Below are 24,641 nucleotides of genomic sequence, written 5' to 3' on the forward strand. Positions count from 1 at the left end.
TGGATTTACGGCAGCACTGGGAGGGGTGAGGGCGGTGAGGGCGGCGGGTGCCGGAGAGACGGCCGCGGCCAGAGGAGCGCTAGCAGCCGTGGCGGCCACGGGGCGGGGCTCGGCGGTCGGGGACCGCAGCCGGGGCTGCAGGCGGCGGAGCGGCGGGGTAAGGCCGGGCCCGGGGCGGGCGGGGCCGCCCCTCCTCGGCCGGCTGCCGGGCCTTTGTGTCGGCCCGGGCGGGCGGGCGGGCGGGCGGGAGTCGCGGCGGAGGCCCCGCCCCGTGGTGCGGACGCGCTGGTCGGGCAGGGCGCGGGGCGGGGCGCGGCACGGCACGGCGGCGGGGCCTCGGGACAGGGCCCAGCAGCCCGGCCGCACCTGCCGCCGGGACAAAGGCAGAGCAGGGCCCGGAAACTCCCTTCGCTGCTCTTTCCCGCCCGTCGCGGGCCGCCTTCAAAGCTGTCAACGTTTCCTTTAGCCCCAGAACCAGTGACAGGTCGGGCGAACTCTTCTTTTCCTCCGCCTCTCAAGGCCTCTTTTTTTTTTTTTTTTTTTTTTTTTTTTTTTTTTTTTTTTTGGTTTCTTGTGCGTTCGGCAAAAAACTCCCTATTGAGTTTTTGTTTTTGTTTTTTTCTTTCCCAATGATCGCCCAAACGGAATATTTTTTTGTTTTTGTCAGAGAGACTTACTTATTTACAGGCTAGGTACTTAAGCTTCTCATTTGTACCGTCACGACGAGTTGAGTTTTTGTAAACTGTATTTTCTGGTTTTAAAAGTATTTTCCGTTTCAAAATTTTGTTTTCTGAAGAAGTGAGTCTTATTTTAAGAAAATTTGATATCAAAGGGGGGACAAAAATATAAAATTCCTGGAAAACAAATGACAAATACACAATAGACCGGATGTAGGAATTCGAGGACTAACTATAGAAGCGTATGGTGGAATATGCTATCTTAATCCAAACTTTTCAAAACTTACTGTAGGAGCCAGGCACAGTAGAAAACACCTGTTCTAGCTCTTGAGTTGGGAGTATCGCAAGTTCCAGTGTACTTGGGTTACATAGTGAGACCTGCCATTAAAACAAAAAAGTGGTTATACGTTTCTTTCTTAACCCATTTGGTAGTAGGCTTTTCCCCCCAAAGTAATTCAGAAGCATATTGGATTCCAGATGTTGAGGAACATAGCTTTTGCTTTAGTAGTTTTTAAGATCCAAAATGAAAGATTGGAAAGTATCCTCGTTTATCTTTGAAGTGGCCTTACTTTGCTGCTAGATTTACCTCAGACTTCTGGATCACCCGCCTCAGTCTCCTGAATGCTGGGTTTACAGGCGTGTGCCACTGCTGGAGGGTGGGGGAAGTGAGGATAGTAACTGCTGAAGACATGTTTGGGATTAAAACAGTAACACCTGTATGTGCAGATGCACCTTAGAGTGTGAAACGTAGCTCAAGTACTAGTGCATTCCCCAAATCCCCATGCTATAGACCCGTCTAGTAGACTGTTAGGAAGACATCAGACATCATGAAAGAGAGTGCTGACTTGGTTACCTCTTCATTTTTATATCACTCCATTTATGGGAAAGATAGTTGGGTTGAACTGTAGTTGAGTTGGTAGAGAATCTGGTATATTTGTGAAGCACTGGGTTCAGGTCCGTATACTACATAAACTGGACATGGTGGTACATGCTATCCCAGCATTTAGCATGTGGAGGCAGGAGGCTCAGAAATTCAAGCCCTGAGTTCAAGACTAATATGGTATGGATGAGACCCTGTTGCAAAAAGAAAAGGAGAGAAAACAACAACAACAAAAGATAACATAAGGAGTAGGTAAATATTAAAGGCTCTGAGTGGCAGTGGTGAAGGTGGTTTTCCTGTGAGAAGTAGGATGGTAATTGCCTACTTATTACCACAATTTTTGTTTTAAGTATTTGTTACAATGCTGAATATTACTAAAAAACACAGAATACTAAAAGTATGTTGTCAGGTATTTGGCTATACTAGGTACTTACACAGTTCCATATTTTTTTTTTAATATTTATTTTATGTATATGAGTATACCATAGCTGTCTTCAGACACACCAGAAGAGGGCATCAGTTCCCATTACAGATGGTTGTGAGCCACCATGTGGTTGCTGGAAATTGAACTCAGGACCTCTGGAAGAGCAGTTAGTGCTCTTAACTGCTGAGCCATCTCTCCAGCCCCCACAGTTCCATATTCTTAAGTACTCTTTAAAAGACTTACTTGGTATATGTATGCCTGTGTCTGTAGAGGCTAGAGATCCATGGCATTGTTTTTCTATTGTTTGTTTTTTTTTAATTTATATTAAGATCTATTCATTTTTATCTTATGTGTGTGGATGTTTTGTCTCCATGTATGGCTGTGCCTCAAGAAATCAGAAGAGGGTCCCCTGGAACTGGAGTTACAGATGGTTATGGCTGCCATGTGGGTGCTAGAAATCTAATTCAAGCCCTATAGAAGAGTAGCCAGTGCTCTTGACCTCTGAGCCATCTCTCCAGGGCTACCTTATTTTTGAAGACAAATTCTCTCATTATATACCTGGAGTTTGCTGGGGTTTGACTAGGCTGATCGCCAGCAAACCCCAGTGATCTTAATGTCTTTACACCTCCTCTGTACCTTCAGTGATGGGGTCAGAGGGCCACACAGTTGTGCCTAGCTTTTGTTGTGGGTCCTGGGGATCTGAACTCAGGCCCTCATGCTTGCATGGCAAGTACTTTGATTTTCCTCTTCCCAGACTTCTGAAGTATTTATTGTGCACTGGGAGTATCCAGATTCATTGTCAGACACTTGCATTTTTTACTGTAAATAAGGCCATCCTAACATCTGAAATTAAACCCCAGAATCATTTGTTTTCTGCTTATGGATAAAGAAATAATGAAGTAGTACTTAGAGACTGTTTTTAAATTATGCAAAATTTTGTTTTTCTGCCTCCCAAGTGCTGGGATTAAAGGCATGTACACCACGCTCGGCCTGTTTCCACTTTCTTAATGGTAGTATTCCATGTGTGTACCACCATGCCCAGTTCCACGTGGTGCTGGGATTGAACCTGGGGCCTTCCAATCTGCTAGGCAACCACTCTTCCAACTTAGCTATTGCTAGCCCTTGTTTGCATTTGAAGATAAAGAAACTGATCTGAGTTGTAGTTTGGCTAGCATCATACAGATAACTAGAGTGGAAGGTCTGACTCCTAAGTGTGGATCGATTATTTCACATTACAAGTTAAAAGGTATATACTTCGGATAAGAAAATATTTTTTAAAATCCCTCTCTTGTATCTTTTATCTTTTGAAAGTGTATTAAAGATTAAGGGGTCTGGGTTGTTGTGTCATCTAAAATTACAATATATTCAAAACTAATAATTTACATTTTTTTGTCATTTGTTTTCCAGTGCGTTATAAAAAGCAGTTATTTTGAATTGCCAAGATAATTGAAGACTTTTTAAAGCCCTGTTAAAACTTAAATGCTGTGTCTTTCCAGTGCAGATAGAGCTTTTGGAAAGAAATGTTTTTCTCTGATGCTTGGGTGGAGGGGAGGAAGAATTTTGTAGAGTTTGCTCTCATGAGCCGTTCTTGGTTTGTTCCAGCTTGCCAACACTTGGTGTCACATGTGAGCCTCCCACATGTGTGCACTCTCCATTCCAGCTCTGTGATTGAACTCTGCTCTTATTGACTAGGGGGCACTTGGGCAGGCATGCTTCATTCCTGGAGTTGACAGTCATTTCATGTGAGTAAAGGTGAACTCAGTGAGACATTTCTAAGCATGTGGAAGCATTGGGTTGTTAAAGGAAAGAAATGTCAGGTGCACCTGAGAGCTGACTGATGTGCCTGTATCTCTCACTTTAGCAATTCTATTTGAATGTATGTTTTCTGTCTGTTTGTAACTCATTTATCCCCCTATTTCCCCTTTCTCTGCCTTGTTCTTCTCTTTCAGTTCTGAATAGACTAACTGAATAAGCCCTCCCTTCTCTCACGGGCTTCAGTTGGCCTGCAGACATAATGAGGAGATTGGCTTTTCGAGGCGCTGGTTGTGCTCTGGTAAAGCTGGTAAATTACTGATCATCTTCACCCTTTCCTGTTTCTGTCGTTCTTTACCTTTTCCCTTCAGCATTCTGAATTTTATAGTATTTCTTCCCATCTGAGTCCCTCCTGTGTTTATCAGAGTGTTTCCAAGGATTAGTCCTTAACTTCATTAAATTGTGGCATTGTGGCCAGTTAGCAGTCTTTTATAACAACAACAGTACCTAAGTGTTCTTGACTTAAGGTTTTAGAAGCTGTTAACCACTTTTAGTCAATTTCAAACTAATATACTTGGTAATAAACCAAAGCCTAGAGGAAGGAACATGATCACTGTGGGTTCTGTTTTAAACAGTGTGTGGACTTTATAGTTCAAAGCAAGAGACAGAAGACTCCTCTTGTTTCTTAGTTGCTCAACGGATTTTTTTGTTTGTTTGTTTTGTTCTTGCTTTCTATTTCCTGGAGATCCCCAGTTTTCTCTCTGTAATACTGGCAGCCACTGGTCTACTGTTGTTTATTTAGTGAAACTAATAAAGTCTATTGTTACTTTTAGCTTTAGGAAAGTCCTTTGAAATTACAATGCACTATTTGATACTACTGTTAAACTATATAAGCATTGTAGGACTTCCTTGGGTTTATACCCTTTAACTGTAGTAATTTATTTCTGTGGTTGCATTTCTTATAGCCAAATGCGTATATTGTAAAGTTAAAAAGTAGTTTATTTTTATTTTTTTATTTGAGGTAGTATGTAGCCCTGGCTGACCTAGATGTCAGTATGTACACCATTCTGGCCTTGAGCACACAGAGATTCCCCCTGCCTCTGCCTTTCTTGTCAAGTGCTGGGGTTAAAGGCTTGCACCACTGCACCTATCAAAGAATAGTGTCTTATAGGATTAGGAAGGTATCTCAGTGGTTAAAGTTCTTGTGCAAAAATGAGGCTCTGACTTTGGATCCCCAGCACCCACATAAAAGCCATGTGTGGGTGGTAGGGTCTGTAGCCCCTCACTGGAGGAACAGATAAGTAGGTCTCAGGCACTGACTGACTAGATATTCTCCAGGGTTAGGGGAAAGTGCTAAATGGAGACATCCAACATCAACTTATGTCCTGCACACACAGCGACAGACAGGCACACACACAGAGTTCCTTTTGTATTAATGATAGGGCTCAGTGTTGGAGCACTTTCCTATCATGTGAAAGGTACTACATTCAGCCCCTAGTACTGCAAATAACAATAAAAATGCTGAAGTCAGCAGACAAACAAAAATATCAGTCAAGCTAACAACAAGTGTTTGTGTTTCTAAATGTCTACACATTCGTTACCCAAGAACCCATGTGTATAGCATGTTCTTCCAGATCGTCTAATTCTAATAAGACTTAAAGCTATTTTCCAAAATCTGTGAGTATAGTGGACATCTCTTACTGAAAGGAAAGACTTAATAGAAGAGTTCAGTGTACAAGTTGCTATTTCTTCCCAGATAAAACAAAACTTACATTGTTTCACAGAGGTATTTTTATGAATTCTGCTTTAAGAGGATAATTCATTTTCAAGGTGTTAATTTTAGGGTACTTCTCCAGTGCTAAGAAGTTTACTGCTCCATCCCCTTTGCTTCAGATACTGCTTCTTAGTTTCATTTTCTACACTGTGGCCCACTGAGGTATTAGTTACATTCAGGAAAGCAGCTGAAGTTACTAACCCTTGGTAATGACCTTAGAGTCCCCATGTGTACCTGGGCCTCAGGGTCTTAGGGACCAGTGCTTCCAGTGCACTATTGAAGACTAGAGGACTAGAAGGATGGCTCAGTGTTTAAGTGCTGGCTGCTCTTCCAGAGAACCTGGGGCTATTGCCCAGCACCTACTTGGCAGCCTACAACCATTTGTATCTCCAGTTGCAGGAGATCTGATACATTCTTCTGATCTTCTCTAGCATCAGGCACACATGTGGTGCACAGATACTTACACAGGCAAAACACCTGTACACATAAAAAATAATACTTTTTTTAAAAAATGACTATACATGAATTAGGAAGCCACATTCCAAGATAAATCTGGAGCAAGAAATGGCTAATTTAGAATTATTGACATACAAATGTGTATACTTCTGCCAAATTTATCCTATCAGAGTTTGATGGTACAGCATTCTGATAAGTAAAAGGCTAAAAAATCATTGAGGTCTAGCACTTAAATTAACAAAAGAACTTAAAGCTAGTTCAATTCCTCTGGGGGGAAAAAAAAAAAACTCTATCAGCTATCTTAAATGAATGAGAAGTTTGGTGATATGTGCCCTGCTAAGAGTTTGTTGACATTGTTAAAGATTAAATATAAGAACTTGGCTAATTATTTCTTACAGAAGAAGTTGGATTCCATGGGTTCCAAGAGAAGAAGAGCCACCTCTCCTTCCAGCAGTGTCAGTGGAGACTTTGATGACGGGCACCATTCTGTGCCTACACCAGGCCCAAGCAGGAAAAGGAGAAGACTGTCCAATCTTCCAACTGTAGATCCTGTAAGTATCTAAGTCATGGCTTCTGCCCAATTTCCCATGGTAATCCTACTCTTCCTTCTTTGAAGCAGTTGAACATCTACATGGCCTCCCCCCCCCCCAACTGGTTTGATAGGTATATAGAAGTATATTTATAGCCTCAAGTCTTAACAGTAATGGTATCATTTAATATTTTGAAGTTAAAATATTAGTGCGTTGTGTTATATATTTGTTCAACAAAAAAATATGTGGTTAGGGGCTAGAGAGATGGCTCATCAGTTAAGAGCTTTGGCTACTCTTCCAGAAATTCTGAGTTCAATTCCCAGCAACCACGTGATGACTCACAACCATCTGTGATGGGATCTGGTGCCCTCTTCTGGCATGCAGGTGTACATGCAGATAGAACACTCCTACATTAAATAAATAAATGTTAAAAAAAGGAGGAGTGGGTGGGTATATGGTGAGCACTGAATATATATGCTGTGGCCAGTATAGAGGGGAGTGGGCAACTTGAGGGAGTCAAGTCGTCATCTTTTGCCATGTGGGTTCTAGCAACCAGCTCAGGTAAGGGTTGGCAGCAAGTTGTGAGCACTGTTCAAGTTATTGAGATATGACTATATTTGAGGCTATCTCCATTTTCACATGAAGCATAGATTCCAATAAAGTACTGGCACCTAGTAGGAAGTTCTAAGAAGAAGAGTATGTCACGTGGGAAAAGAGGAATTAGTGAGTTAGCTTAGTAGGTTAATGTGCGTGCTTGAGTGCATAGTCCTCTTGTCTTAGACTCTCAGTACTAGAATTAAAGTTGTGTTTCCCTAATGCCCAGCTTAGGTGGCTTTATTTTTATTTACGTTTCAAATGTTACCCCTTTCCCGGTTTCCCCTCTACAAGCCCCCTATCCCATACCCCTCCCCCTTAGGTGGCTTTTTAAAAATTATTTTTTAAATTTTTTTATGAGTATGAATTTTTTGCCTGTATGTAAAGGCATTGTGTTCTTGGAGACCAAAAGAGGGTGTCAGACACCCTAGACCTCAAGCTGTAGGCAGTTATGAGCTGCCATGTAGGTCCTGGAAGTCAAACTCAGGTCCTTTGAAAGAGTGGCTAGAATTCTTAACCAGGGAGATATCTCTCTAGCTCCAGCTTTCCTTTTTTATTTTTTGTAGATTTACTTACTTTATGTATGTGAATACATGACACACCAGAAGAGGGCATAGGATCCCATTACAAATGGTTGCAAGCCACCAGGTGGTTGCTGAGAATTGAACTCAGGACCTCTGGAAGAGCAGTCAGCACTCTTAACTGCTGAGCCATCTCTCCAGACCCCCAAACTTTTATTTTTTTAAGTTAGATTATTTTTAAGCAGGAGAGTTATATAAGCCAATAAGCTGATTTAGTTTAAAAGAAAGTCAGAATCAGACATGGTAATGATCTGTGATCTTAGTACCAGGAAATGAAGGTGGGGGACACAGATCTAATAAAAGTTACAAAAACTTGAGAGTATTTTCTGTTAGTTTATTTATATAATTATTTTGGTGTTTTGAGGCAGGGTCTTACTATATAGATAGCCCTCGCTGGCCTACAACTCACTCTGTAGACCAGGTTGGCCTTAAATTGGAGCTACCTCCTACTTCTGCCTCCCATACATTATTTAAAAACTATGTCCTCTCAGCATGTAGCAGACTGGGGACCCCATTGGGTACTTTGGAGGTTTTCCTTTTCTTCTCTATTTTCCTTTTCTGGAGATGTTTTTAATAAAGAATTGTTGATAGGCCTTCATTGGATGTTGTTTGGTGATTCTTTTTCTTTTCTTCCTTTGTGTAGATTGCTGTGTGCCATGAACTCTATAACACCATCCGAGACTATAAGGATGAACAGGGCAGACTCCTCTGTGAGCTGTTCATTAGGGCTCCAAAGCGGAGGTGAGGTGGGAAACTTAGATAAGTGGGAAGAATTTTTGTTTGTTTTGTTTTGTTTTGTTTTTTGAGACAGGGTTTCTCTGTGTAGCCCTGGCTGTCCTGGAATTCACTTTGTAGACCAGCCTGGCCTCGAACTCAGAAATCCGCCTGCCTCTGCCTCTCAAGCGCTGGAATCAAAGGCGTGCGCCACCACTGCCTGGCAATTGGGAAGATTTGACACGGGGTCTAAAGTTAGGGTGTTTGGTAATTATTTTTTCATAAGGAGTGGGTTAAGTCTGGGGTTCAATTTTAGTCTTTTTTTTTATTTTTAATCTTAATTTCAGTTTTATTCATCAAGATACTTATTTGCGTGTGTGTGTGTGTATGCTACATTGCGTATATGGAGTTGTTGCAGGAGTTGATTTTCATGGTTTTTAATGTATGTAGATTCAGAGATCTTTGCAAATGTATTTATTTATAAGCATATCTGTATTCCCTAGCTCTTTCCACTGACACAGCATGAAATGAGCATATACAGCACTCAGCAGAGACTGGGATGATCCTGGAGAACTCTTTGGTGTCAGGAAATAATCAAGTACATGGAAAGTGATGGGAACATGTTAGAACAACATAGAAAATAGATACTGTCAGCTGAGACTGGGGCAGGTGGATCATGATTGGGAGGCCTACCTGAGCTACATAGTAGATTCTAGGTCAGCTTGGATTATATAGTGAAGCCCTGTCTCAAAACATGAAAAATTAAAACAAAATATAGAAGTACACTAACAGAACACCCACTCGCTAGACATTGAAGCAGTTTGGTAATAACATAGGCTGTATGTGATGGCATTGAGAGGTGGGTAGATATGTGTGAATTCAAGACCAGCCTGGCCTACATAGTGAGATTCAGAACAGCCAGGATTACCTAGTTGCGACCCTGTCTCAAAAATAATAATCATTGCTATCATTATAACCTTTAACCCATTTGGTAAAGTAGTAACTCAGGAACCCATATGAAAATAAAAAATGAATAAATTGAAAGTATGGCAAGAATGGGCTTTCTGACTGTATTTCCCTGTTTAAATGAAACAGTAGAGAAACCTAGCAAACACTGCCATGATCAAATGATCAGAGGTAACCTTATCAGATTAATAAAATAAGACAGAACCATGTGTAAGCTGGTAAAATTGTGAGTATTGCCACATCATCTCTACTACACTCTGTTCTGTAAAGAACAGGGCTTTATTTTCAAAGGAAGCCAGAAGAAGCATTCCAGTTGAGTAATGCTTTACAAAATAACTAGCCTGTAATCTTCAAAAATATATGAAAATCAAGGAAAGCTGAGTAGTTATTTAGAATGAAAGAAACTAAGAAAATACAATGAAAGCAGGATTTCTGTACTCAATTTTTTTCACTGTGAAGGACAAGATTGGAATAGCTGGCAGAATATAAATAGAATAAACAGATAAGATGGTACCATAGCCAAGTTTGTCTCCTGGTTTTGAATAGTGGTCCCTTGATTGTATGAAATCAGTACTCATCCGGGCGTGGTGGCGCACCCCTTTAGTCCCAGCACTTGGGAGGCAGAGGCAGGCAGATTTCTGAGTTCGAGGCCAGGCTGGTCTACAGAGTGAGTTCCAGGACAGCACAGAGAAACCCTGTCTCAAAAAAGGAAAAAAAAGAAAAACAAGTACTCAAACATATGTCAGCGCTTAACTCAGTTGTTTTGGAAAATAAGTTTTTTAGGATGTTCTTAACATTAAAAGTACACTTTTTAACATTTACTAAATTTTGTGCACACGTTCATTCAAGTGTACATGTCTGGAGGTCAGAGAACAACTTGGAGGAGTTGTTTCGGTTCTGGAGATTGGACTCAGGTTATCAGGCTCGGGAGCACTTCCTTCTCTGTTTAGTATTTTGCTGATTTGCTGATCACGTTCTTAGAACTTTTATGACAGACTTAAAAGCAGATGTACATAATGGAAAATGACTATAGACTCTCCAAAGGCATTGAACCGTCAGTGACCAGGGCAGTCTTTGACTGTATTCACTTTTCTGTTACACATCTAAAAGGGAGCAAAGTAACCCTGTTGGGAAACTGAGAAAGTAATCACTTAGATTATTTTTTAGGTTTGCTTGTTTTGTGGAACTCCTTTAGAAAAAAAACAGAAAATAATAAATGTCATGAGCCCTAAGAAATTATCTTAGGAACTTAATTCTCATAATTGTCTCTGAAATTCCTTTGTGTCCCTCTGTGTCTCTCCTTTCCAGGGTGTATCTCTTGTCACTATCCTGGGTTTCCATCTCTTTCCCCATTGGTGGTGTTGAGGGTTGAACCAGGGCCTTGCTCATTCTTTTTCTTTTTCTTTTTTTTTTAAATATTGTTTATTTATTTATTATATGTAAGTACACCGTAGCTGTCTTCAGACACTCCAGAAGAGAGCATCAGATTTCGTTACAGATGATTGTGAGCCACCATGTGGTTGCTCGGATTTGAACTCAGGACCTTTGGAAGAGCAGTCGATGCTCTTAACCACTGTGCCATCTCACCAGCCCTGCCTTGCTCATTCTAGGCAAGGACCCTGCCACAGAGTTACTTCACTATTCCCACTATCAGAATTTTTTGTTTATTATTCTTAGACCATTGTATTTAGATACAGTTTTAGATCTTTTACATTTGGTAAGCATCTGTCTCCTTTCTAAGTTTATTAGTTGATTATACTTCATAGAAGTAATAGTACATGGCCAGAAAAGGCCTTGTGATTACTAAGTGAGAAAACAATAACCTATTTTATATATTTTTTTTCAAGACAGGGTCTCATTATGTAGCTCCAGTTGTCTTAGAACTCACTGTGTAGACCAGGCTTACCTCAGATTATGTGATCTGCCCACCTCTGTCTCTTTAATGCTGGGATTAAAGGTGTGCCACTATGCTTGACTCATTGTGTAACTTTGAATTTTGTTGTAAGCCATTTTGGAATGAGGAAGTTTATAGACGATACTATTCACATCGGTTTAGTCCTTAGATAATTATATTTATATTTAACCTTAGATATTTGGCATATAAACCTGATCATCAATGTTAACTTAGGTTTTTTTTTTTTTTTTTTTTTTTTTTTTGTATGAAGTATGTATTTTGAAAAGAGAGCACACCTGCATCTTGCTTTTGGTATTTCCTTTTCTAGTAATGAGGGAGAGTCTCTTGGGGAATTTGTAATTAGATTTGTTATTTCATGTGTTGGATATTATACAGATAGATTTGAAATAAAACTTTTTATATGCTTTGAATTCGTGTTATTTAAACATACTTAAATTATAACAGAAATCAACCAGACTATTATGAAGTGGTTTCTCAGCCCATTGACTTGATGAAAATCCAACAGAAACTTAAAATGGAAGAGTATGATGATGTTAATCTACTGACTGCTGACTTCCAGCTGCTTTTTAACAATGCAAAGGCCTACTATAAGGTAAGAAAGCGTCAGTTTTGGAATGTATCTAATTTTATAAATTTTTTAAAAAAAATCATTTATATTTTATGTCTTTATTTAATTTGGGAATACTATATACTTGAGCTTCTGATCCTCTTTCCTCTATCTTCAAAATACTAGGATTATAGGTGCATGTATCACACCTAGTAACTTAAAAAGATGTGTGTTTGTGTGAGTGTCTTTTGCCCATATGCATATAAGTACATTATGTATATGCAGTGCCCATAGAGGCCAGAAGAGATGGTCCATTCTCTAAAACAAGTTATAGATGGTTGTGAGCTGTTGTGTGAGTCCTCAAAGCCAAAAAAATCCTAGTGCTTTTTTTTTAAAGACTTATTTATTTTTTATTTATATGAGTACACTGCAGCTATCTTCAGACACACACTAGAAGAGTGCATCAGACCATTACAGATGGTGGTGAGCTACCATGTGGTTGCTGGAAATTGAACTCAGGACCTCTGGAAGAGCAGTCCAATAGTTTCACTCCCTATGAGCCTGTGGGGCCATTTTCATTCACACCACAAAGACTTTCCTCACGTCTTGTGTCTTTGAAAACTTCGTCTGCTTTTGTGTATTTAGGTATTGTTTTTTAGGTAGCTTAATTCTTTCTGTTTTTTGAAGTTTGCTGTTAGTCTAATGCAAAGTAGAAATAATTTCACTAGTTATTTCTATCTTTTATAATAGGTCTTTACATTGGAATTTTTATAATTAATTTTAAGTTAGCAAATAATTTGTCTTCTGCCTCAAGTGCTTCTGTAAATTTACTTCAGAAATGTCTTTAAAATGAATAGCCATTTTTTCTTTTTTGTTTTAGAAGATGGACTAAGTTGTGCATATCTTCTAATCATGAGAATTTTGAAGTAGGGCTGGCGAGGTGGCTCAGTGATGAAGAGCACCTACTACAATTCCAAAGGTCCTGAGTTCAAATCCCAGCAACCACATGGTGGCTCACAACCACCTATAATGAGATCTGACACCCTCTTCTGGTGCGTCTGAAGTCAGCTACAGTGTACTTATGTATAATCATAAATAAATCTCTGAAGAAAAAAAATTTTTTTGAAGTAATTATAATAATTGTATTTTCAGATTTGTCTCTTAAATTAGCAGTTCTTGGGCCAGGCAGTGGTGGCGCACGCCTTTAATCCCAGCACTTGGGAGGCAGAGGCAGGCAGATTTCTGAGTTTGAGAGCAGCCTGGTCTACAAAGTGAGTTCCAGGACAGCCAGGGCTACACAGAGAAACCCTGTCTTGAAAACAAAAGCAAAAACAAAAAAAAGAGAAGGTTTTCTGAAAAAAAAAAAAAATAGCAGTTCTTTGTTAAACAGTATGATTTAAAACTAGGGATTGAGTCGTCAATAAAAGTAAATGTTCCTTTCTTTCTCTTTGCTAATGTATAGCCAGATTCCCCTGAGTATAAAGCTGCTTGTAAACTCTGGGATTTGTACCTTCGAACAAGAAATGAGTTTGTTCAGAAAGGAGAAGCAGACGATGAAGATGATGACGAAGATGGGCAAGACAATCAAGGCACACTGGCTGACGGCGTAAGTTCGAGCACACAGCAGCACGAGGACCTTGGGAAGGAGGAGGAGGAGGGAGCGCTATGTTGCTGCTTCTGGGCTATTGTGGGAAGCCATTGTGTTAGTGCTTGAGAGTGTAAGTGAACTTGGAGTGTAAGCCACACTCCAGTTTCATGTGATCTTAAACATCCTGACAGTGCTACTCGTGGGTGTTTCCATGGGTTGTTTTTGTATTAATGCATATTTTCTGTTCAATTTTAAAAACCATGATATTACCAAGGGCTAGTTCAGTCCAATAGTGCTAGATTATCAATGTAGGTAGGCAGTGTTGAGATTAAAATTTCGGAGAGCCAGTTTGAGTCACCTTAGTTAGGAATGCTTTGTTGTTTTAAGCTAGAGAACAGTTAGAAGTAGAGAGGAAAAACAAAAAGGCAGGCAAGCTGACAGTCTTGGCAGGTGCTGGGAGTTTGGAGGTGGAGATGAAAGAAAGGCATTCGTTTTGCAGTGGGGTGAAAGGCAGCTGCATGGCATAGGGGAGAGGGGCTTGAAAGGAAGTGAGACAGCTCAGTGTCCAGGAGAGCATCCTTTATCTTTGCCCAGCATCTGGGAAAGAGGATGGGGAGGAAAAGGTAAAGGTGAGAAAAACTGTTATACTCTGTGTGTGCCTTATCAATACCTTTAAAGGAGTTAGTTGGACTTAATAGTGGTACCAGGATAAAAACTCTGTAAGCAGCTGTCAGGAATACTTTAGTATACTGCACTAGGTATCTACTGCTTGATCCTAGGACATGCCAGGTGGATTCTGAACTCTGGGATTTTGCATTTGCTCTTACCTTTGCTTAGAAACAAATTTATTTAAAAAAAAATTTTTTTTTAAATTTTCTATGTATTGGTGTTTGTCTGTCTGTGTGATGATGTTAGATCCCCTGAAACTGAAACTACATACAGTTGTGAGCTGTCATGTGGATGCTAAGAATCGAACCTGGGCCCTCTGGAAAAGCAGCCAATGCTCTTAACTGAGCCCTCTCTCTAGCCCCCTAGAAATAAATGTAAACAGTGTGTGTGGATGTTTTACCTCTGTGTGTGTCATGTGTGTTCTTGGTACCCAAGGAGGCAGATAAAGGAGAAATAACTAGCCGAATGTTGCTTGCTGAGTTCCCCAGTCTTTCAATAGCTTTAGACAAAAAATAAAATTTAGGCTGTGGCCTTTTACATTTTTATTTCTGATACTTTGATACATGTAATCACTGAATTTTAGGTTGTCCCCATTACCTTCTCTCATTTCTCAACCTTTCCTGCTGAAACTCTTCCCAACACAGGGCTTGCCTATCTTTATCCATTTATTTCATTTGCATAATTGATGAAAAATAGAGACATCTTACATATTCATATTTATGTCTCTTAAGATTCTTTTATAGCTGCAAGCCTTTTTTTTCCAAAGAGGAAGGCACTTTCAAGCACCTAGTTTTTATTTAAGATAAAATTTTTATATTTTATTTTGCTTTGCTATAAAATCTTAGTTAGAATATAGATTATTTAGGAGCTAGTGGGATGGCTTAAGAGGTTAAGAGTACTGACTACTTCCAGACTCAGTTCCCTGCACCTACATAGTGGGCTACAACTGTAACTCCAAGATCTAAAGCCTTCGCACAGACATACTTGAAGGCAGAAAACATCAATGTACATAAAATAAAAATAATTTTAAAAAAATGAATTAAAAAAAGAATATAGAATATTTTACTTTATTGTACGTCTATGTATATATGATTTTTCAAAGATAGTTTTTAAAACCCTCTAGGATATATTATCATATGATTTAAATTGTCTTATATAGACTGTGTCTTAGGGTTTTACTACTGTGAACAGACACCATGACTAAGGCAACTCTTACAAGGATAACATTTAATTGGGTCTAGCTTATAGGTTCAGAGGTTCAATCCATTTTCATCAAGGTGGGAAAATGGCAGCATCCAGGCAGGCATGGTTCAGGAGGAGCTGAGAGTTCTACATCTTTATCTTAAAGCTGCTAGCAGAATACTGACTTCCTGGCAGCTAGGGCGAGGGTATTAAAGCCCATGCTCACAATGACACACCTATTCCAACAAGGCTACACCTCCTAATAGTGCCACTCATATACAGACCATCACTGCCTGACTTCTAGTTTAAATAAAATATTTCTCATTCTTACTAGCATCGATTTACATAACATATTTTGATTATCTTCAGCCTCCTATTATCATATCTTGCCCCCCTTCACTGCCTCTAAATCTTACAAGTACAGTGTATGGGGTCCTTGGGATCAAACTTAGGGCTTCTTGTATTTAGGCAGACACATTACCAACTGAGCTAAATGTCTAATCTTGAAACTTAAGAATAACTTTCTTATAGTTTATCAACTCCTGGAATAAATGTGTTCGTGCATCCTAATCAGTGTTGCCTGTGAATGTCTCTCAGCACTGGGGCTGGGCTGGGAAGAAGCGTGGGCTTTACAGCTTGAGACGTCATTAAATAAATGTGGAAATACCAGGGCATATGTAATTCAAGTCCTAAGTAACCGTTAATCTTACTTTCTTTTGCACAGAAGTATGAGTTGAAAGTGAAGTACTATTTACTATAAATATTAGTTTGAGACAATCTTGTTACTCAGTGTAGAGATTTCTACAGACATGGGGCTTCTTTGATCAAGTACTGTTTGGGGCACATAATTCTGTGTATCAGAATAGTGACTTAACTAGGTGCGACTAAACTCAAGTTGCTAGGTCTGAAGAACAGAAATGTTGTATATGAGTGTACTTAATCTCTATTTAGTTTTTATTTAATTTGAAGAGCTATGAAGAATTGATATGGGCTGGTGAGATGGCTCAGTGGGTAAGAGCACCCGACTGCTCTTCCGAAGGTCCAGAGTTCAAATCCCAGCAACCACATGGTGGCTCACAACCATCCCTAACGAGATCTGACTCCCTCTTCTGGAGTGTCTGAAGACAGCTACAGTGTACTTATATATAATCAATAAATAAATCTAAAAAAAAAAAAAAAAAAAAAGAATTGATATAGCGAAGTGTGTGTGTGCATGCACATATACATACATAAGTATTTATATATGGCTCAGTTGCTCAGATCCCAAAGGGATATAGATTTCTACATTTACATATATGATATTTTATAGTATTTATTACAAAATTAAGATTCATTATAGAACCTGATCTAAGAGATTTAATTACAGAAATACTACAAGAGCTTCACTAAATTAATGTAGTTCTCAGTTAACAATCAAGGTGCTCTTGAAACTTGAACTTAGGATAAATACTGCTAAGTAGTTGTTCTTTTGAGTTAGCGCTATAATCTTAAAAACTATTTAATAGTTGGCACTTATTTATGGATTTGCTTTTCTTTCTTCACCTCTTTGCCGTCTAGTCTTCTCCAGGTTATCTGAAGGAGATCCTGGAGCAGCTTCTTGAAGCCATAGTTGTAGCCACAAATCCATCAGGACGGCTCATCAGTGAACTTTTTCAGAAACTGCCTTCCAAAGTGGTAAGTGATGTGCTCAGTGACAAACGAATTAAATATTTAATTTTAAATGCTTGAAGAGTTATTTATTAGTTGTAAGTAAGATTAAAGGGACAGTGTTGCTGGGTAGTGGTGGCGCATGCCTTTAATCCCAGCACTTGAGGCAGGTGGATTTCTGAGTTCAAGGCCAGCCTGTTCTACAGAGTGAGTTCCAGGACAGCCAGGGCTACACAGAGAAACCCTGTCTCAAATAAACCAAACCAAAACAAACCAAAACAAACAAAAAAAAAGGGACAGTGTCAGAGGTAGCCAAGTGATACTCTTCATGGCCTCAGCAGAAAGCACAAAGGACATAGTCTGTTATTTTACTTGATTAGAGGTGGCTTTTTAAAATATGGGTATAAGTGTTTGCCTCTGTGTGTGTGTATGTGTGTATGTATGTATGTATATACATATGCATACACACACACACACATGTATATATATATATATATATATACATGCACACCATATGAGTACCTTGTGCGAGAGGAAGTTAGAGATTGGATTCTCGTTTCTCAGGTGCTCTTAACTGCTGAGCCATCTGCCCAATCCCCAAAGGTTGACTTTTAAAAAAAGATTATTAATTGTATATGTCTCTGTTCAAGAGATAGGGTGAGAAGAAGACACATAAATTCTTCCTCCTTTTAGTTTCCTTTTGTCCTGGTGATGGAAAAGGACAAATTGAGTTTTCCATCCTAAGACAGAAGAGATTTGCTGGATAAGTGAGACCCTTTTAAGGTATCAGGGCCTCATGTGGCTTCAAATATAAGAGAAGATTAATAGGGATACAAGTATGATTTCATTATAGCTTCTTACACTGCAAAGATGTCTGTGACCCTAACACTCCTTTTAGTTCTTTTTAACAGTATATTTTAAGAAGAACTCTATTTCAGCACTTACTCCACAGTGATAACTTCTATTAAAAATGTTTAAGGCTTTTGTATGTGTATGCATGTTTTGCCTGTATGTGTACCTCAGCTTTTGGTACTGGGAAGGTGACTCAGTAAAGTATTTGACATACAGATTTGAGGACCTGAGGTAGGCTTTCAGCACCCTTAAAAAAAACTGTATATGGTTGTGCTCCTATAATCCCAGCACTGAGCTAACAAAGGTAAGAGGATTTTAGGGCTTGCTGTTTACCCAGTCTAGACAAATTGGCGAGTTTCAGGTTTAATGTGAGACCCTGTCTCATAAAGTGAGATGAAAGTGATAGAGGGAGACAACTCATGGTGACCTCTGGCAATTCATGAACTCAGACACTGTTGATTTAGATCTTAACTTTATTTTCATTCTGTCTACAAGAACAAAAATTACGTAGGCATCATAGTTGAAGAGATGGTGGAAAGACGGTAAGAGCAAGAAGAACACAAGTTTACTATGAGATTGTGTCTTATAGAAATGTCAGGGAAGCAAGGACATCATCAGTGAACATGCTAATGTGGAGGGGAAAATCCCATAGGTCTTCAACCATAGTCAGAGAACTAAGGCAACTGAGAAATTTGGAGAGTAGGAGAAATAGTCTTTCCCAGGGAAGAACCCCAAATTGGTTACCCAGTACCAAGTCCTCATATGCACACATAGCATGTGGGCTGAGCAGGTTGCATTTCTATATTTAAGAATACACACATACACTCACACACTGACATACTCACACACGTAATAATTTGGAAATAGGGGCCATAAATTTAAGAGAGCAAAGGAGGGTGGGGATTCATGGAAATGGTTAGAAGGAAGAAAGGGAAGGGGGCAAATGATGTAACAATATTTTAATTTTAAAATGTTATAAAAATTTTAAAAGTGAACAAAACCACTTTAGATTTTTGGTCAACTTCAGTCAGTTAAGAGACAAAATTTGTAGGATAGCCTAAGAGAAATGAATGTGAGGGGCATCATGAAGACTGTGAGGGCATTTTCCAGTGTGTCTGTTTCTTGGGATGAGCTCAGATTAGAAGAATTTCACAGATGTGTTCCACCTGTGTTCTAACACAAATTTTAAATACCTTTACAGTATTATGAGGGAGGAGTGTGTATGTGTTTGCAAATTTGAATCTCGTAGTTGTCAAATACAAGTTTTGTAGATGCCAGTGTTGTGTTGCAAATATGAAAAGCTTGGGTTCACCCTGACCTAAAGAACTGTGTCAGTTGGTGTGTTCCTAGAATTCCAGCCAAGTGGGAAGCTGATGCAGAAGAATTTTAACAGTTTGAGGCTAAAATCAACTAACCTGGATGCTCTCAGATCCTCCCAGAGGCTGAACCACTAACCAAAGAGCAAGCACAGGCTGAACTGAGTCCACACACACACACACACACACACACACACACACACACACACACACACGTATCAGATGTGCAGCTTGGTCTTCATGCAGGTCCTCCAACAACTGGAGCACGGCCTGTCCTGAACCCATTGTCTGCCTGTGGATCCCATTCCCCTAACTGCTGCTGCCTTGCCTGGCCTCAGTGGGAGATGATGCATCTGCAAGTTCAATCCTGCAGTGACTTGATGTGAAGAAGTTGGGGGAGATACCCAAAAGGAGCTCCCCCTTCTCATCGAAAGGGGGGGGAAAACTGAGGGAGGTTATGCATGAGGGGGTGCTGTGAGGGGTGGTGACGTTGGGATTTAAAATGAATATATTAAATATATTTTTAAAAGCTTAAAGCTAGCTTGAATTGCATATTGAGACCCTGTCTCTTCCCTGAAAAGGAAAAGAAAAATCACATTCTTTTTGCTTTGCATATAGCAATATGCTTTAGCAATGAATTTCATAAAGTTTCTCAATTTGCTGGTTGAAGAACAGACTGACCTTCTAACTGGGTACTTTAGCTTATTGAACATACCTGCTTTTGTCTTCCAGCAATATCCAGACTATTATGCAATAATTAAGGAACCTATAGATCTCAAGACCATTGCTCAGAGGATACAGGTATGATGGTGGACATCTGTAATCATGTGGGTTAGAGGAGATTGACTTAGGTTTAGAATAGATAGTTCTTTTCTTCTAGTTGTAGATTTTTATTGTGTTTTAGGATAAGAGTATAGCTTAAGTTCAAGGTCCTAGGTTCAGTTCACTTTCCTGCCAAAAAAAATGAATAAATAGCTACACAAGTGGGACTGGGTATAGACATTTCTGATTGTGAAGGAGGCAGGCACATTGACAATAAATAGCTTTAGGATATCTTAGAATGAAAGCTGCTTAGGATATTTGATTATAAGGTTAACGAAAGTAGATACTTGTCTATGCTCTTTACCTGGTCTATGTGTTTCCTTTCTTTCTAAATACTCCGTGGAAAACAGGCAGAACTCAAGAATTGTAGTGAAACACTTGAGATTATGTACAATCATCTCTGTGGTGATACTGCCATTTCTACTGTTGTTTGTTAACCAGGGTAGCCTTCTGGCCTGCTGCTAGGCTCCTTCACAGAAGTAGAGATGAATCCTGGCGTCCTTGACTTTAGTCACTCGAGATCTAAATTGTGAATTAGCTGGCCCATGTTTATTTTCCTTTACCTTGCAGCTAAAGTGTTGGCAAAGCAATAGTTTGCCAATGTTCAGTCTAATGGCTCCACTCACCATTTCATAGAGTCCTTCCATGTAAGATGGATGTTCAGATATTACCTTGTCCACTAGCTATTCTTTGCCTGGCTGTCTCAATTCTGCCTCATTTGTCTTTTCCTTGTCTGGGCAGCCTGTGCTAGATAGATAGATAGATAGATAGATGGATGGATGGATGGATGGATGGATGGATGGATGGATGCTACTCTTTCTCATTCTCCACTGTACTTAATCTTATTTCTCCATCCCTTAGAACTTACCCTGTTTATCTGAGTGTTAGTCATTAGTCATATATACTTTTTAGCTTGTGTATATGTTCCTTTCTTTTGTAAACGTGAAGCAACTCTATGAGTATCCTTGCATTATTTTAGACTGAATGAGCTTTAATGTGTGTGCTCAGGCACATAGCAGAACTGGTTTTGCACTCTGCCTCAGTGGTCTTGGAAATAGAGAAAGTGCTACTTTACACTGTTATGTCTACTCTAATGAGTGAGGATCCATGGAGCACTTAGTGTCTGGCTAAATAAAAATTACCTTACTTGATCTTTTTTAAATGGTAAGTTGTTTTATAAAAATAATACCAGATTCTAGTTTTTTATGTATCACAAAATATACCTGTAAAATAAGTACTAGTAATAATCTGTAAAAAAGGAAAATAACTTTTAAGTGTTGTTGTTCATAAGTGTACTTCCTAGTGATATTTTGGACTATAATGACAACTTAAAAATGCTTAGTCTGTTTCTTTAACCGTTATATTGAACTCTTACTAAGAAGAATTGCTATTTTCTGTTGTTTACTATAGAATGGAAGCTACAAAAGTATACACGCAATGGCCAAAGATATAGATCTTCTAGCAAAAAATGCCAAAACATACAATGAGCCTGGGTCTCAAGTATTCAAGGTTAGTTTTTGCTGTTGCTATTTTCATCAATGAGCGTAGGAACTAACTTAAGACCAATGTTTGTTATAACCTTAAATTCCATCCATTAAAATAGAACTTAGTGGTTTAGTATTTACAGAGTTGTGTAGCCATTACACCAGTCACTTTCATTTCCCTAAAACTTCCCAAACCCTAGACAACGTGCATCTACTTTTCTGTCTGTACACATTTGTCTATTCTGGAAATTTCATATAACATGGATTCCTTTGTGAGTGATTTTTTTTATAGCATACTGTTTTAAAATTTGTGTGTACTTAGTCTTTTTTCATCACATTAATAGCATATCTTACGGATGATGCCATATGTTTTTTTCATTCGCTTATTACACATTTTAATTGTTTCCATTTTTAGCTCTTATGAACATACAATTAGGAACCTTCACATATATAAGGTCTTTTGTGAGCGTACATTTTCATATTACTTGAGTATATACTTAGAAATATAATTGCTTGAGCATACATTAACTATGTATTTATTCTACTGAAAAATTGGCAGAATCTTCCAGAGTAACCATAATGTTTTACATTCCCACCTGCAGTCTATAAATACTGCAGTTTGTCTTCCTGTCACCAAACACCTGCTTTTCAGTTTTGCTTTTATTATGGCCATTCTAGGAATATCACAGTATGTTATAGTTTTGATTTGCTTTTTGTTAATATAGTTAATAACATTGAACATCTTTTTATGTACATAGTAGCTATTTGTGTATGATGTTGTCCTCTTTGGTGAGATGTCTATTTTGACCCTTTGCCCATTTTGAAATTAGGTTACTTCTCTTTTCATTGTCATTTAATAGTCATTTATATACTGTGGATATCATATCCTTACCAGTTGATTTTAAAATACATTCTCCCATTCTCTTGTCTTTTTACTTCAGAGAAATTTATTTTGACATTATTAATTTTGTTGAATTCTAGTTTATTTATTTTTTATTCTTTTTTTTCTCTCAGATTTTAGCTACCATAGCAAGAAAAGTGTTACCCAATCCAAGGTCAAAAATATTTCCACCTATATTTTCTTAAGAATTTTATAGTGGTGGCACACGCCTTTAATCCCAGTACATGGGAGGCAGAGGCAGGCAGATTTCTGAGTTTGAGGCCAGCCTGGACTACAGAGTAAGTGCCAGGACAGCCAGGGCTACACAGAGAAACCCTGTCTCAACCACCACCACCCCCTTCCCAAAAATAAGGGAGAAAAAAAAAAGAATTTTATAGTTTTAGGTCTTATATTTTGATCTTGAATCTAAGTTGAATTAGTTTTTGTATATGTTAAGTAGTAATCCAAATACATTATTTTACATGGATTGTTATCCCAGCACTACTTTACAAGTTATTATTTCTTTATTGAATTGTGTTGGCATCCTTGTTGAAAATGAATTAACCATAAATACAAAGGTTTATTCCTGTATTCTTGTCTTCTGTTCATTTAAGCATTTAGCTTTTTGTAAGTATTTAGTCCTTAAACTTAGTAAATATAGAAAGCATCCTTTGAAATGTATATAATATAAAATAACTGATTCCTTTGCAGTTGTCACTTGGAAGCTTTCTAGTCTAATAATGACTAGTTGATTGTAGCAATGTCTTTGCTTAATCATTGAGAATTGAGGAAAGAGTACTCAGAAAGTCTTTTGCTAGTAAAATCATTACATTTTCTGAATGCAGGCCAAAAATACTGAAAATTGATGTTGGTACTTAATATAAACTTTTATTTGTACTTATTTGGTACTGAATTTACTTCTGTGCCATGTTTTAATTTTGTTTGGAATATCTTTGTCTTCTGTGCAGCCTCCTCTGCATAGGGGTAGTTTGGTTCTTCCCAATGAGGATCTTGTCTTCTGTGGCAGGGGAAGCTCAGGCATGGCTAGTCCACCACAGACAGTCTCTCCTCTCTGTAAATCCATCTGGGGTGCTTTGTTCACCTGCATTTGTTCAGTGTCTACAGACTCTATATCTAAACCCTTAGTTCAACATTACTCTCTTATTTTTAAGCATGTGCAGCAAAACTTAAGCACTTTTTGGGGGATTATTCATCTTGTGCCCCATTATTTGGCCTGGGCATACCTACTGGCTCCACCATCATACTGCTGGGATGGCACACATTGCTTCTTTAAAGTTACATCTTTCAGGTACTTAGTGGCTTTTCAGATATGTATATCCCCCATAGCCTGGGCAGTTTCACAGGTGTCCCCCTCCTCACCCCCAAGTGTGCTATGTAAGGGAGGTAGTATCTGTAACATTGTTTCCTTTTATTATTTTATTTTATACCTGTGTTTTGCCTGTGTGTATTTACACCATGTACCTACCATGCCTGGGGAGTCCAGAGAGGACAATGGAACCTCTGGAACTGGAGTTACACACCGATAGTTATGAGCTGCCACGTGGGTGCTGGGAATCAAACCCAGGGCCTTTGGAAGCACATCCAGTACTCTTAACTGCTAGGCTATCTCTCCAGCCCTTCATGGGTATCTCTAAAATAAACATGAAAATCTGAACCTCTTGGTTTTTATGATTTTGTAGGGCTTTCTCTGTCGAGAGCGTAGTAAGCCATGTTTACAACTTACCCATCTCAGACTGCTTTTCTTTTTTTTTGTTTGGTTTTTCGAGACAAGGTTTCTCTGTATAGCTCTGGCTGTCCTGGAACTCACTTTGTAGACCAGGCCGGCCTCGAACTCAGAAATCCACCTGCCTCTGCCTCCCAAGTGCTGGGATTAAAGGCATGCGCCACCACACCCGGCTTCAGTCTGCTTTTCTTTTGCATTTTTTAAAAAAAAAGAAATTTGGGTGAAGTTGGGTATAGTAGTGCACACCTTTAATCCCAGCACTCCAAAGGCACAAGCAGAAGGAATCTGTGACTTCAAAGCCAGTTTGGTCTACATAGAAAATTCTATGCTATCTATGCTAGAGATCCAGACCTATATAGAAAGAACCTGATGGGGGAGGGAGAAAGAGAGGGGAGAGGGATACTTGAGTGAGAATCAGTAATGAATTAGGAAGTCCTTAAAATCTTACTTTGTGAAAGGACATTTTAGTGATACATAGTACTGTTTGCTAGGATAATTTTTTAAAAATTATTCAAATTATTTTCCGTGAATTAAGCTGTTTTTATATATTCATTTATTTTTTATGAAGCAAAGTTGGAGTTTATTGAGAATAAAGTTTTAATATTACAGGGATAATTGCAAAGATATATGGTAGAGAAAGGAGAGTA

At 38.9% G+C, this 24,641-nt stretch overlaps 1 protein-coding gene across 6 annotated transcripts in view, besides 3 other annotated features; it reads left to right on the forward strand.

Annotated features, from left to right (window-relative positions):
- Position 1: 1 nt before the first annotated feature.
- Positions 2–24,641, forward strand: part of Pbrm1 (polybromo 1) — a 102,455-nt gene continuing 77,815 nt past the window's right edge. For 2 of the 6 annotated variants that reach the window (NM_001359856.1, NM_001359857.1), the window contains exons 1-10: positions 569–798; positions 3,584–3,723; positions 3,931–4,043; positions 6,362–6,514; positions 8,312–8,409; positions 11,708–11,855; positions 13,273–13,416; positions 16,807–16,923; positions 19,797–19,865; positions 21,297–21,395. In NM_001359856.1, coding sequence (NP_001346785.1) covers positions 3,996–4,043; positions 6,362–6,514; positions 8,312–8,409; positions 11,708–11,855; positions 13,273–13,416; positions 16,807–16,923; positions 19,797–19,865; positions 21,297–21,395 — 876 coding nt within the window. In that variant the 5' untranslated portion in view covers positions 569–798; positions 3,584–3,723; positions 3,931–3,995. Of the gene's footprint in view, positions 158–568; positions 799–3,583; positions 3,724–3,930; positions 4,044–6,361; positions 6,515–8,311; positions 8,410–11,707; positions 11,856–13,272; positions 13,417–16,806; positions 16,924–19,796; positions 19,866–21,296; positions 21,396–24,641 lie in introns of those variants that run through there. The other 4 variants (NM_001359854.1, NM_001359858.1, NM_001359855.1 and 1 more) reach the window with 4 other exon arrangements.
- Positions 691–746: a conserved region, noted in NCBI's record as "conserved region; motif 1d region conserved between human, mouse, rat and dog". NCBI's record gives the evidence for it as "EXISTENCE:sequence alignment evidence [ECO:0000200][PMID:17784790]".
- Positions 705–733: an enhancer, noted in NCBI's record as "m1d fragment". NCBI's record gives its function as "moderate activity enhancer in undifferentiated and differentiated mouse ES cells" and the evidence as "EXISTENCE:reporter gene assay evidence [ECO:0000049][PMID:17784790]".
- Positions 716–722: a nucleotide motif, noted in NCBI's record as "nucleotide motif; motif 1d". NCBI's record gives the evidence for it as "EXISTENCE:sequence alignment evidence [ECO:0000200][PMID:17784790]".

The sequence above is a fragment of the Mus musculus genome, chromosome 14 (genome assembly GCF_000001635.26).
Source record: "Mus musculus strain C57BL/6J chromosome 14, GRCm38.p6 C57BL/6J".
Taxonomy (NCBI): Eukaryota; Metazoa; Chordata; class Mammalia; order Rodentia; family Muridae; genus Mus; species Mus musculus.